Genomic DNA, 14395 nt, shown 5'->3' with positions numbered 1-14395 from the left:
CCAACGGCCGAGTAGTATCCCCTTGCGATCTGTATACTACATTCACTTCATACATATGTGCGTATGGTGATCGTATATATTGCCACTTTTTCTTCACGTTGACGTAAGATTTGGGGAACGGCTTTTATTGATTTTGTCGAGTCTAGCCCCGGACTTTCTCCCCTCGTAGACTGCCCCAGGATACTGCTAAGCTTGGGCAGAAGGAGCGAGTCGAACGAAGTAGGAGTATTCGTGATGATAATCCTGATTATATCGTCGCAGCACCCAGATGAGCGTAGATGTTTCGGCACTGCCATAGCGAATGCCATCTCTGTTGTTCCGGTAAAGTGTAGAGCTGGGTCCACAGGCGGAACGACGTCAAAACAAGTGCCCCCCTCCTCGCCGGACAGATACTGGATCTGCCATGAGGGAGTAAAATTGAGGACTGTCACGTATAGTGTGACAGTTTGGCTTAGATTTGTGACCGTTAGGGTTAGCTCCTCTTGATCTACGACGTCGACTACACCTTCCATGTTATATTTCGCATTCTGTTCATTGCGCATGCTGATGTCAAACAGCGACTGGAAGTCACTATCATGACTGGGTGGCTCAACTGCTTTGTAGTATGAGAATGTTGCAATGTGATCAACTGCTTTGGTCAAAGGGTCCAATTGCTGGATGGGCGGCAGAGGAAGAGCTTTTTTATCGGCGTCGAGGAGCTCATACCCTCTGTTCTTGTCAAATTGTATATAAAGCCCACACTGGTCGGCACTCGTGCGAGCGATGTCTGAGAGACGATTGAAGGGCAGCTGCTGTAGAGCAGTGACAAGGTCAGAGGGCCTGCTGATGGAACGCATAAGACCAACCCGAGTCGAAGCCTGCCGCGAAACTAATTGTGCCTTCCAATGGCTGGCCGTTGCGGTTGACATGGAGATATCAAGTAATTCGATGATTGAAGTGACCGGGCCGACAAACATGACCATAGCCCTGAGGGTCTCGTCTTTCACAGTGCCATCTACGTTCTCACCTGCCCAGAAAGGAGATAGGATATATTCGTCACCCAGGTTGACCCCGTGTGCGTGTCCCGCCTCCAAGACAAGCTGTTGACTGCTGTACGTGGCCGATATATTTGTAGCATGGCCCCCATGCAGGACTTCACCGAAAAAGAAAGCGCCATTGCTTCCATACAGCATCGGGGTTTGTTTTGCCAAATTTTGATGGACCATGCTCACAAGGGCGTTATATATAGTGTGAACGGAGACTTGAGTTGCTCGGGCGAAAAGAGAAGTGAGGATGCCATGCAAGTGATAGGATAACACGCCATACGATAGTCCGTTCAAGCTAACCTCCCTGGCTACTTCATGAGGGCCACAAGCGGTGATGACGAGGTATCCTTCTGGCTTCACCAACCAATTGGGCAATGCTCGTGCATCTCGCAGGCTGTAATGCTGGTGACCTTCCCTGGAACCATTGACTTCTGGATCGGCTGGGATATCAAACGCAAATTCATGCTCCATGCTTCGAATGTTGTCATTAGCGTGCTCGTGCTGACGGTATACATCACCTGAGAAACAGCAGTCAAGTGTCAACGTCACGAAAAGGCCGCGGTCAGTCATTCGCTTCAAGGTATTTGCCAACGCCAGGCCTCGCAGTTCATCGCATTCAGTTGCAGAGTCATTGAGAAAAAGCAGGCCCACGTCGCCACCACTTTTCTTTCCGTACTTTAGTCGAGGCGGCCGTGGAAACCGAGTCCCATGCCCGGAGAAGTGAATGTACACGAAATCCCCGGACACAGCGAGGGCTAGGATCTGGTCTACACAGCGTTTGAGATTCGATAGCGTCGGCCATAGATCGTGTTTCTCTTGCAGTGGTGAGCTTCCTGGGTCTGTGGTCGGAGTCGCTGTAAGCGCTGTCACCTTGATTGGACTCGAGCTAGCTTCGAGATACGCCTTCATCAAGTTAACATCGTTTACGCAGCCCCTCAACGGCTTCGTGGTGTACCCGTTGATGCCGATCAGGATTGCCCAGCGATCAGGCATTGCGCACAGATTCAGAGTGCTTGATATAATGCTAATTCTAGAGGCTGTACTAGGTAACTGCAAGCGTTAGCAAGTAAGCGCTTGGTTAGCGGCATTTTGGCCAACCTCAGCCTCGCTGTCCGGGGGCTGAGCGGGTTCGTGGTTGCATGCCATTGGCCACGACCCCAACAGATGCAAGCAACGAGGCTGGGGTAAAGCCATCTTTGATACTGGCCTATAAGACAAAAGCCTTTTAGACTAGGCGGCTACCTCCGAAACGATATTGAGAGACCAAAAGGAAGAGGGGGTTTAAGCGCCCATCTTTCTCCAGAGTCGTTCCTGTCTCTAATAAAAGGTGATACCCCCCGAAACTGCCTGTCTTAGAGAAGCCTATCATCAAATCTATTAACACCATATGGCTTCCCCTGGTATCGACCCCGAGGTTGCCAATCTACTTGAATCCGCCAGTGACGATGAACTCCTTGCTTTTGCCGAACTATACGAAGATGGCGAGGATGAGACAACCATTCTACTTTCAGTATGTGCTTTGTTCCATGCTTTCAACAGGTTAGGCAACAGCGAATACCTCGTTCGTGCCCGTGCTCGCTCGGAACAGCTATTAGCTATGACGGCCAACGACAGTCCATTTTGGGATGGACGCAACCAGATCTTGTCCGCAATGACGGCGAGGCTAAGTGAACTGGAAGAAGAGCAAGAGCAGATAGCTGACCTGGCCGTCACCATGGGTCTGAATGTCGATGCTGTCGCGAATGAGCCAGTACCGAAGCAGCTGGATCTTTTCATCGAGCATGCGAAAACCCAAGCCGAAGCTGTACCTCAAGGAGACACAAACCGCCGTGACTTGGTGATGCAATACTATATGCTTCTCGAGAGCCGCTATAATGGGACTCGCACGCTGTCCGATCTGGAACAACTCATCCAACTTGGAGAAGAGCTGCTTGAATTGCCCTCCGATGATCCGAAATGGCAGCACGCGTGGCTGATCCAGCTTACCAAATGGAACGGGGAACGATATTTCTTCCATGGGCAACGACGGCCTGAAGACTTCCACCGTGCTGTGGATATGACAAACCGACTTATGGCATCTGCTCCTTCAGAGTTCCGGCTTCAGGCCATGGATAGTGGCGTACAAGGTACCTATGAGGCATTGGCGGCCACCGCCTTGGATGATCCTGATCGCAATTCTTACTTGGTATCTCTCGGAACCTATCTTCTTGCTCGATGTAATGAGACTGGGGCTGTAGAGAATGTAGACCAAGCCATTGAAGCCATGAGCCCGGCATTGGATGACATGGTAGCCGGACACACGGACCAGCTACAGTTCATTGAGGTTTACACGAAGTGTCTTTACAAGCGATTTGCAATGACCCAGACCTTAGATAATCTAGATAGAGCTATAGAACTAGCCAAAGTGGCTTTGAATGGAACTCAATCACCACAGCTCTCCGGCCAGTTGAGTCTCTACCTTGCTGAACGCTTTCGACACACAAGAACAATTGGCGACTTTCATGAAGCTATTGACATTATCAGGGCAACTCTCAGACAGCCAAGAAACGAAGAGACCGAGATGCTTAACCGGCTATTTACTTTCGGAGGTTTTTCGGGGTCTTCGCCTCAGCACAGCGGAAATTCAGATTTAGCAAGACAAGTCATCGACATTCTACAGCAGGCCTTCGAAAACTCGCCAACTGGGCACACCCTGCGACCGTGGTTCCTGCTAATACTAGGTCTTTGGTATGGCAGAAAACATCTGGAAGGGGAGATAGACGATTTCACTCTTGCTGCTTCTACAGTAGAGGAGGCCCTAGCAATCTCTCCCTCTGATAACACTTGTCAAGCTGCATGTTGGAACAGTCTTGGTCAGCTACTGAGCGAGCGATTTGAGCAACTTGGATCATTGGATGACATCGACCAAGCAGTCCAATATGCCAAAAAGGCAAGCGAAAGCGCACCCCATGATCATGTTGAGAGACGACAGGCGGCTTGCAATATTGGAATCTGGACGAACCTGCGAGCTCGAGCGACGGAGTCGTATGAAGATGTTGACGCCGCTGTTGAAGCGCTGAAGGGCGCTGTCAGCTCCATCCATTTTACTGATCATGACTACTACACCTGCTTGTTTTCCCTGATTTTGAGACTAGGCACGAGATACGATACCCGCGGATCACTTCAAGATCTTCACGCTTCAATAGACATACTCTCAAGAGCCTTAGAACACTTGCCTTCCATTGATCGGTACCGCACTACTATACTTGCCACTATCGGTGAGCTTCTGTGCAAACGATACATAAAGATAGGAGCCGTGGAGGATCTTGACCGTGCAATGGAGTTGACTACGATAGTCATGCACGAGTATCCCGCGGGTAGTGAGGAGCATACCATCTGCCTCGCCAATCTTTCCTGGCAGCTTGCTCATCGCCCGGGCACTGGAAACGGGGACCAACTTGACCGTGCCATAGAGGCTGCACGAGCCGCATTCGACGCCACGTCTGATGGAGACAGGTTCTTTTACATACGAGCCGGCATTCTTGCAGAAATGTTTCAGTCCCGCTATGTAAGAGATCGAATAATTGACGACCTCGACGAGGCCGAACTCTTTGCAAATGTCTCAGTAGCCACCGCGCCTTCAGGTGGCAAGGAGAAGGCCTGGAGGCTCTACAGCCTTGCAAATATTCTTCGAGATCGGGCGGTTTTGTCGACCGAATGGGAGGATCTCGACAAGGCCATTGAAACGGCGAGGGAATCGGCGAGCTTGTCGGGGGTGGATGACCGCCTCCGAGCTCTTTTCCTCAAAAACTTGGCAAACTTGCTTGCCGAGAGATATCCAGGATGTATGTCGCCGGCTCATGAAGCCCATGCGTCTATTCTCGGCGTGGTGAAGGCCGGCTGGGATTGTAGTAAGAAAGCCGATCCAAGCACTCGCATTCACCTGGGCCTTACTGCATCTTTCTACATGACAGGCAATGCTGACTGGGTGTCTGCCTGCGCCATCTTGGAGGAGGCTATTCAGCTTGTTCCCCTTCTGAGCCCCAGAATCCTTAGCAACACGGACAAGGAGCTTGGGCTGAGAGAGTTCAGCGGCGTCGCTTCCATTGCCGCCGCCGTGGCCTTGAATGCGGGCAAGAGCCCTGGCCAAGCACTGCAGATGCTTGAGCTCGCTTCTGGAGTCATCACTGGGTTGCTCACGGAGATGAGGTCGAGCACTGACGAGCTCGAGAGGAAGCACCCACAACTAGCAGCAAGGTTCATACAGTTGCGAGACCAACTAGACTCAGACCCAACGTTGACCGATCTATCGTTAGACATTCGTGATCAAAATAGATCCTTGTCGTGTCTGAACACGCGATATGAGCTGGACGAATCACTCAGCGACGTCATCCAACAAATAAGAGGACTCGCTGGATTCGAGAGATTCCTGCTGCCACTGACTCCCGAGGACATGATGACCATCGCGAACCAGGGGCCGGTGGTCGTTCTCAGTGTCAGCGCTCACCGCTGCGATGCCTTCATCATCAAAGCTGACAGTATCGCTGTATTGAATTTGCCGGATCTGAATATAGAGGATGCGCATCGCATGGATGAAGCTTTGACGTCAAATACAGCCTGCGTTCTTGAATGGCTATGGGCTGCCATTGCAGAGCCTGTCTTGAGCTATCTAGAGTACAATCAAACCCCGTCAGATGGTGACTGGCCTCACATATGGTGGATTCCTGGAGGATTCCTCGCGCGGTTTCCTATTCACGCTGCCGGCAACCATGCCAACGGCTCAAAGGAAACTGTCCTCGATAGAGTTGTCTCGTCGTACTCTACCTCCCTCAGAGCCCTTGCCTATGGCCGACGACACCATGTCCGACGCCGCAGTGACACCAAAGCCCAGTACGCACTTCTGGTCGCAATGCCTGAGACACCTGGCCAGTCAGCCCTCCCATTCGCTTCGAAAGAGGTGGACATGCTCCGTGAGCTGTGCCCCTCGCTGCATTTACAGCAGATTGAACTAGCTCAACCCACCAAAGCCCAACTCCTGAAACATCTGAAGGACTGCCAGATTTTTCATTTTGCCGGTCACGGGCTTTCCGACAATGAAGAGCCGTCTGAAAGCTGTCTCCTACTCGAGGACTGGGCCAACAATCGGCTTACTGTAGGGAGTCTCCGCGACCTCAAGCTACAAGAAAACGCACCATTCCTCGCCTACTTATCCGCGTGCTCAACGGGAGCGAATACCGCCAGAAGACTTCAGGATGAAGGAATCCATCTCATCAACTCGTGCCAGCTTGCAGGGTTTCGTCATGTCATTGGCACACTCTGGGAAGTCTCGGACTTTCACTGCGTTGAGATTGCTAGAAGCTTCTACAAATTTATTCGCGATCATGGTATATTAGATCATGCTGTAGCCCTTGGGTTGCACATGGCCATGAGGAAACTACGGGACATGGACAGAGAACCTGTGACGACCAGGTCGCTGGATGACTGTAACGATGAAGACGACTATGGAGGGTTGGATCCGGAATTATGTGCAGGTGGTGTCTCCAGCACATGTGCGGCTGTTAGTATAGTTAAAAGCGAGAGAGACGCAGTCCGCAGGAGACGTCGGAAGAGGGATATGGCGTGGTACTGGGTCCCGTACGTCCACTTTGGAGTATAGATTACTATCTACAGTTCAGTGGATGTGTAATTACAGTGAATGGCCGGCATCCATTCTTTATTTCTGCCCCAGTCTCCTCCCGTTCATCAGGGCATGCTTAATACGCCTCTGACACTTTTACATGGCGGCTACCCAAAGTATTTGACTGGCTGCATCCAGCCCTATCCAAGCGAAAAGCGTCTATTTCCAGGGTTATTATTCGTTAAGTTACATATTCTCATTTGGTGTTCTAGGTACTCCTATGTCTAAATATGGTAATTTCCGCCACCCTGGAGGGCCGAACTATCCCGATGCTTCCCATGAACCACTTGAGTGGGACCCTATCTTGGGGCGGTCTTGCTTCGCCCATTGGAGTTGAGCTTCTCGGAGTTGGGGTGAACATTGTCATCGGTGTGGACCAAGTAGGTCGACCGACTAGTGAGGGTCTAGGGTTCCAGGAGACTTGGGTTAACATGACATGGCTGACGTTCATTAAAGGTACAGGTTCTTGCTTACTCGCGCAGGGACCGTATGGTTCTTGTAGTTCGGACTTTCCTGGATAGCGAATCTCGATGAACGACTGGCTAGGCCATAGGCCACACAAAGACCTTCGTGGATGACATTGGTATATGGTGGCAGTTCAGTTAGCTGATGTCTTTCATTGAAAACAGGGAAAGGGAGAGAGCGTACCAGGTAATGAAGGTTTTCAAGCTGGGTGAGAGGGTACTGGCGCCGCTCACTAGGGGGAAGGATTTCCAACTCTTCATGCAGTTTCTTCTGGACGGATGGTTCCACAGGAGGTAGAATATGATGATAGGGAAGATATGAGGCTTAGCTTCAGTACCAGCTAACATGAAGGCAGTACCGTCGTCAAGACGATGGTAAACGGTCCACTCGCGTGTTGGGATGTGAGGCTCACCCAGCACACCAACAGGTGCAGAGTACTTGGAACCAGGTATTGAACTCTTGAGGATTTCGCCGACTCCCTTTTTATTTACATCATATCACATGATGGGAATACAAGCAACCAGGGGCAAAATCAGGGCGAACAATCCAGTTAGGCATGCTCTCGAGTAAGGTAACCACGCTAGACATATGACCAAGATGGTAGACGCGGGACAAGCCCAAGAAGCCATCTCTGACGACGATGTGGAAGTCGAGTATTCAGAGGTGGCTTAGGTTCTAACCCCCGAAACGACAAGTGATGACATTCACTGTCAAGGCGAAGACTCCACCAGAATCGAGCTCATGTGCTCTTCGAATCAGGTAATACTCTTGGTAATACGTTCGTGAATACTGGGTTCCAAGCCGACGATGGCACGATTTGAAAAGTATGGGTTCGGATAGCCACGGCGTTGGAAACGAAGGTCATGGTCGAGAGTAACAGCAATTGCAGACATTGAATGCTCCGGCAGTGAGAGAATCCTTGCTGGTCTTGCGAGAACTAGCATTGGTGTTGTATAGGACTAGTCTTGGACTTGAATGTCTCTATCGTTCACGCGAACAATTGAAGCCTAGACCGTTGTTAGTCACCCTGTCTTGGAATAGTAAAGACCGAGTCACAAACTATATTTTTTGTGCATTCTCTAGAGTCCAAGAGATATTGGCCATCTTTTGTAACTTCATGGTAAAACTCGACGTCGGGGCCGATAGTAGCCAATTTAAGAGCTTGGATGTTGCACAAGGGGAGGAGAAGATTGCAAAAGCATGTCCAAGGAAAGTAGAGAGCACATATGCCCAGCACTGCGCCGGCGACAGTTGTGTGAGAGAACTTGTTGTTTGGGGGTACTGATGTAGTACATAATCGGCAGATCTCACCACGCCAGGCGACTCCTGATGAGTATAAGAATGTAGGGAAACCGGAAGACTATCCTCTCAATGCGCAGCTTGGATAGATTTAGAGTGCTCGCATATTGTCTGCGAGCAATATTAACCGCTTAAGTATTGTAGGATACTAGATCCCTAACTAGATTGCTTAAAATGAGGTACCCAGGCATGTCTGAAAGCGAAGTTATCTATTTATCCTATCTTCCTGTCTATCTAGCCAGCAATACCGAGTACTCATGCTTGTACTGAGCTTCCATCCACAGTTAGGAGCGGCGTGCGACTATCGTCTCCACATATCCATAATCCGGTCTTTTGAGGCAGGACCGGTCAACTTAACCTTTAGCTGGACTTGAATCATGCTAACACCTCAAGTATACTTTAGTCCAGTAGCCTTTGGCAACAAATCTCGATAGCCTGCTATGGAACGCAACGGGTGCCTTAGAATAACCCACCATGTAGGCCAGCCTGAATAAGAGTGGAACCCGAGTACAGTCCAGAGAGCTAGGGCCACCATACGCAGTTCTACCTTGCAATAGAAATGATACTGCGAAGTAGTCCATTGGCTGAGAAGCTGTAAGGAAGCTTACGCCGGTCTTTCCAATCTTACATAGATCAGATCTGCAAGATTATCAGACATCGCGTACAGAACCCTCCCTGCAATACAGGAGTAGGGAGAGTATTCATTTTTAAGTAATAGATCGGATTTGAATCGTATGGACTCCAGAGTCACATACTTATCATGTACATATGTGTAATTCCAATTCTCCAGCGACTTGGTCTAATTTTGTATATTTAAAGACTTGCTCTTCTGGCGAACATTCATCAAAGTATGTACACTAAAAGTCACAGAAGGTGTTTCCTTTAGCGCCTCAGTTACTCGAAAGCCATGTAAAACCGAACCCCATACAGCTCAGTCATAAACGTAGGATTCCTGATAATCGTTATAAGTGAAGTATCAACACGTCGTGAAAGCCAGATAAAAACCAGCCGTATCTTTAGATCAATCCGAAACTAATCTAGTCCACATTCGACAACAACCCTAGACGTGCTGGGCTTGTGGTCCGGATTGCAAACAGCTGGTCTTCTTCGGCTTAAGTTGTATCGAAAGCGCAAACCGCCGTATTGGGAAGAATATTGAAATTACGCGAGTCATGTTCAGGGCGAAAGAGGATCCGCTAGAATTTTCGCCGATGGATCCTTCGAATATGATCCCTCATGTTATCCATACGGCTAAATAGCCGTGTGCATTGCTCCCCATGTTGATTTCGCCATTGGCACCGAATTTCCGGTTTATGTTTGGCTTCATGCCGGTCTCGATCCTTTCTGGTGGCAAAGCCTCGTGTACTAGAGCTCTGTGAATCAGGAGGCGCTGATTGGGGACAGTTCTCGTAGTGGCAGAAAAATGCCCTAACGTGCTGGCGATAGGGCCGTCGAATATCTCGGGGATTCGCGAAACGCTCAGTCGATTTGTATCCGGGAACTGGACACTTAACATGTGCGAGAGAGATCGAATCAGAAGGTGTGATGTGGCCGAGAAGGAGCTCGGGAGGTGAGTCTCGATAGTGACCGTTGCCTCCAGGGCGGGAAAATATCTGCTCGTCGCGAGAGGGTGACCCTGCGGGCACATCCGGTATACGTGAGGATGATGCGGTGAGTGAGTCTGAGTGGCTTTGGAGAACGGGAAGCCCACAGAGACCTTGAATCTGCGGCTCAGGAAAGCCTTTGAGGCCGGATGTATCCATAATCCATGGCACTGATGGTTCTGCAGGGTTATCAAGGGCGGGAGAATGTATTATCCATGGTGTTGACGGGTTTAAAGTGTGTCCGAGCGCAGAAGCGTCCATCGGCCACTGAACGGGCGTTTCTAGTAGTTCACCGTGACTTGAGGGGTCCATGAACCATTGTAGCGGTGGCTCTGGTAGTGACTCAGGATGGGACCACATAGAAACATTCCGTGAGATGTCGGAGGAGGGGGCTCGGTTGATTAGCGGCAATGTCATCCACTGCTCTTCTTGCACGTTGTGGTTATAGTTCATTGTAAATCCTTGATCTAATCAGCACGGCACTAGGGTTTCATTCTTAGGGCCTTGAGGAACGGCACAAACAGGGATATGCCGGTATATCTATCATAAAGCTCGCAGCGGATTACAGAAGCAACCCCCCTGTACCAAGCTGACTTTGCATCTGCGAGACCAGGGTCCTCTTTTGGCTTAAACTTCATGCAGTAGGCGAATCGCTGAATAAAAGTCTCAGGGGACCGCGTATGACGAACCCCGCGTACATCGTGATCATCAAGGAAGGCGACATCAGTAAAATAATTCTAGATGCTTACGTGGGAAGCTAGCGGCCATGTTAGAATATTGCATTAATGCAAGGTTAAAATGTGAGATTCTCTCGGAAGTCAAATGGAGTCGTCTGGATGCGGGATGTCGTGCCTGATTTCTAGTAGTCAGTCCATCATAGGGCTTCTCGGCTCCCATATCTGAATTAAGACGGTCTCGCTTACTTACGGTAGCATTGAATAAGACACATTGGCGAATACGAAGTGGATACAGGAGTCAATCCTCTCCTTTGAAACAGTTCATATTATGCCAAGCGGGAGTAGTGGTGGCTGGCCTTGTTTCGATAAATTCCACCTTAATATAGCCACTTTGATCTTTATCGTTCATCCAACATGTAGTTCTCTACTCAATCCATCTTCTAGTATAACCGTTTCATATTCACAAATCATTTTTGCAATCTCAGACAAAGCCCTTGTGACATCTCAACCTCTCCGATTAAGGCCTCGAAAACTGCATACCATGGTTAGATTGACACGAGAACACGACGCCAATCAGCGCTACTGCTTACAACTGCAGCTGAAGGCGCCAATCACGAGTTGGGAGTCTCTGGCAACTTTCGACTCAAATGCTACGTCGGATCACCTCTGATTCGTGACCAGGCTACCTCAACCATGTTGCAGAAATAAAGGTCAGCAAAAGAAATATAGGATGCTGCGTCTGACCTACCCGATTATATTATTCATATTCTTGGCCAATACGACCTATGTCGCGCTTTTGAACGCACTGCCTGTTCGATGCTGTTCGAGACCAGCATGGCGCTTCAAGCCTGGTGGATACAAATGCCCAAAGCAGCCTGGTTCTTCGTCGAGATGAATTGATCGCGTGGAAGTGGTAAGCTAATGATCCCTGCATATATGGATGTTCGACGGAGCATCTCGCTCTGACGATTTCCATCTTTCCCGATTTAGGTGCACTACAGTTGCGGTTTCTTTCTATACTGACGTGACGGCTACTCAATGACCAGTATCCGTGCCTTTTATGATATCAAAACACAGGTCTTGCCATACATACATACTAATATGAAAACCCTCTCTACCCACATTTACTGTTCATGGTCTCTAAATCAAAAAATCTAGTTTACAGCAACAAGTCGGTTAAGCTTAGAGTCGCCATACTTCCAGCTAATATTGGCAAGATCTTGCATCGACGAACATTATTCTCAACGTGACTTCATTACAATAAAAGCACAATACACAGAACTCCAGCAGCTGATCTGACATGTGTAACTGACCTATCCCCCGGGTTTTCTGCCATAGACAAAATACAATTGCCCATACTGATGCACCGTGGTATCGAACAACTCCTTCCTCGCCCCCGCCATCAAAACCTCAACCTCGTCCGCCCCCCACTTCAGAATACTCTGCAAGAACTCCGGAACATAAGACTGAATGCCCTGCATCTGCTGTGCCTGAAAGTACTTCCCAATCTCCTTCTGTTTCTTATCCAACGGCCACGGACTAACGGGCACTTTGATAATCTTGCAGGTCACATCCTCGAACCCCTCCTTGGTCATTCTATCCGCCCACTCGTCCATATTCGCCATTGGCTTCCCAAATTTGGCACTGGCTTCTTGGATTAACGAGCACATTTTCGTGGTGTATGGTGCTCGCTCGAGTGAGTCGTCGTCCGCGTATACTTCGATGCGGAAGCTCTGCATCTCCAGGTACCCCCCCGGTTTTAGGTGTTTGAAAGCTTGTCGGAAGAGTCGGTCAAAGTTGCTGACTGCGCCTGCTAGCTCGCGACCGTGGATGTAGTCGAAGGGCCGTGAATAGACCCAGTCTGCTTCGTAGTCGTCGATTTCAAATTGGAGGTTTGGGGGTATCCTTCAGGCTCATTACGGGGTTAAAGGTCGGTACCTTCTTTGATTAATATGGACGAGGGAATTCCTTACCAGGTCGGTTGAATGGGACTGAGGTCGTTTCCTATGGTGGTCAATCACTGGCTTTTAACATGCAGACAGCAACATACCTAATACTTCCGCAGATTTATACTGACTATGATCCGAACATGGATGAGCGAAATCTGACCCAAGAAAAGTTCCATAAGTCTGAATACGCACTCAGCAAAATCCATCGCCCAAATCCCAGTACCCGTTCCTAAATCGAGGACTCGCTCCGGATGAGATTTGATCGGCGCCATATGTAGCTCCCCATCGAGGATCAGGGCATATATGTGATGGAGGAGGTCCATACGGTCCTGCTCCTCCTCGTCGTTTGGCTGGACCTTTCTAAGCCATCTTGCCTGGTTCGAAAATGTGGATGCAACTCATAGTACCATTAAATATGCGCCTGAGCGGTAGGCGTGATATCTTCGGCCATTCTGCGCTCATTTATCTTTCGTTTCGGAGATCGTTGGTGTCTTCTCTTGCGCAGGTCTTACCTTGTACCTGTGTATGCTGCTGTTAGTGTGCATCTGGGGATATACCAGTGATATTGGCTAGAATAGGGATATACCCACTCATAATTCAGAACACTCGACGCCAACGTAGTTACATCTAGCGATGCCTCGTCCGCCGAGGCCCAGTCGCTGTCCGAAGCTGGGGATGAATCCTGCGAAGCAACAACTTAGGGTTAATATGGACACAAAGTTCAGGAAAGTCACAGCTAATCAATCACCTCTATATCGCCAACCATGAGAGGCTTAAATCACGATACCACAAACCCGTAGTGTTGCCCACCATACAAAGACAATTGAGGGTAGTTGGTGGGGGAAATGAGCACGTCCATTCACGGGGACCCTGGACTGACCATACGATCGCGAACAAAAGTACGGCATTCGAATCCCGAGGCAAGACATGGAACCTAGCGGGATCTGCTCTCCATTTACGAAGTACAAACAAAGAGATCTGGCAAACTTTATTCGCTGATGTCGCTTCCGCAAACCAGCGTTCGTGGAGCCCTGCAAGCTGCCAACCCTAACCTTGCCATGACAACTGCATGAAGGGATGATTTACCCAATCAGTTCTCCCCCTTGCTTGGGTGACATGAGGAATTAGTTCCTTTGTTACCCCTTTGGCCTAAGTGGTTCGGTTTACTAATGGCTATTAGTGTTCAAGTCTCAACGGCTGCTCTTCCTAAGGGCTGGTCTGGTTGGATTTGGTGGGGTTGTGGTCATGGTTTGGGGTTTCTTGGTTGTTGTAGGGCTTTCTTTGGTGTCGTGCTTCTCTGGGCTGTCGCTCCATGGGTTATTGGGATATGCCAGTGGCAGTTCAAATCTGACTCTCGGTATATAAGTATTCTGCTACATGAAATATCTCTATGTAAGATACATATCTATACTCATATCTCATCGTCCAGTATTGTTATCGGTGGGGTCTGAATGCGAGCCCTGGTTCTCACTTCTCAGACGGAACTCCCGTCTCCAAAATATGGTGTGCTAGACACCAACAAAATTTATGATCAAACTCCATGAAAACAAAACATAGAAGACTACTTGTCCATACCGAAAACAAGTATGTCAATAGCAAAGGCCTCATATCGTCCGAGGAGAAAAGTGTCGAGACACCAATCGGATCTGCATAAATCGGATAAGTTATGCATACACAACACATCCTGACTAATCTGCATAACACCGCCTTTCCATCCATC

The 14395-nt window shown here is 49.2% G+C and overlaps 4 protein-coding genes across 4 annotated transcripts; 1 reads left to right on the top strand and 3 right to left on the bottom strand.

Moving 5' to 3' along the window:
• Window positions 1-47: 47 nt before the first annotated feature.
• Window positions 48-2219, bottom strand: BDV38DRAFT_278834 (putative caspase; the record flags this gene model as incomplete). Its single annotated transcript, XM_032058836.1, has 2 exons — window positions 48-2075; window positions 2124-2219. 2 exons carry the CDS (start codon window positions 2217-2219, stop codon window positions 48-50), a joined length of 2124 nt encoding a protein of 707 aa, XP_031918110.1.
• A 193-nt stretch (window positions 2220-2412) lies between these two features.
• BDV38DRAFT_268297 (CHAT domain-containing protein) lies at window positions 2413-6660 on the top strand (the record flags this gene model as incomplete). Its single annotated transcript, XM_032056744.1, has 2 exons — window positions 2413-6473; window positions 6567-6660. The coding sequence occupies 2 exons, from the start codon at window positions 2413-2415 to the stop codon at window positions 6658-6660; spliced, it is 4155 nt and encodes a 1384-aa protein (XP_031918109.1).
• Window positions 6661-9641: 2981 nt separating this feature from the next.
• Window positions 9642-10505, bottom strand: BDV38DRAFT_295802 (uncharacterized protein; the record flags this gene model as incomplete). Its single annotated transcript, XM_032062777.1, has 1 exon — window positions 9642-10505. One exon carries the CDS (start codon window positions 10500-10502, stop codon window positions 9642-9644), a length of 861 nt encoding a protein of 286 aa, XP_031918108.1.
• Window positions 10506-11458: 953 nt separating this feature from the next.
• BDV38DRAFT_236966 (class I SAM-dependent methyltransferase) lies at window positions 11459-13445 on the bottom strand. The gene is made up of 6 exons (XM_032053526.1): window positions 13424-13445; window positions 12868-13357; window positions 12777-12802; window positions 12700-12730; window positions 11773-12631; window positions 11459-11639 (listed from the first exon to the last, which is right to left on the bottom strand). The coding sequence occupies exons 2-5, from the start codon at window positions 12996-12998 to the stop codon at window positions 12040-12042; spliced, it is 780 nt and encodes a 259-aa protein (XP_031918107.1). The 5' UTR covers window positions 12999-13357; window positions 13424-13445; the 3' UTR covers window positions 11459-11639; window positions 11773-12039.
• Window positions 13446-14395: the final 950 nt, after the last annotated feature.

This window comes from Aspergillus pseudotamarii (assembly GCF_009193445.1).
Source record: "Aspergillus pseudotamarii strain CBS 117625 unplaced genomic scaffold BDV38scaffold_6, whole genome shotgun sequence".
NCBI lineage: Eukaryota > Fungi > Ascomycota > Eurotiomycetes > Eurotiales > Aspergillaceae > Aspergillus > Aspergillus pseudotamarii.
Note: the sequence above shows the minus strand (reverse complement) of the source record. Positions and strands in the feature narration are given on the sequence as shown.

What these genes read in the sequence shown, in the direction of transcription:
- BDV38DRAFT_236966 (XM_032053526.1), bottom strand. Translation starts at nt 12,998, where the DNA reads ATGGACCTCCTCCATCACATATATGCCCTGATCCTCGATGGGGAGCTA. An exon ending in TGGGCGATGGATTTTGCTGA is followed by an intron (nt 12,803 to 12,867) that starts GTGCGTATTCAG and finishes TTCGGATCATAG; the next exon opens with TCAGTATAAATCTGCGGAAG. An exon ending in TAAATCTGCGGAAGTATTAG is followed by an intron (nt 12,731 to 12,776) that starts GTATGTTGCTGT and finishes TGACCACCATAG; the next exon opens with GAAACGACCTCAGTCCCATT.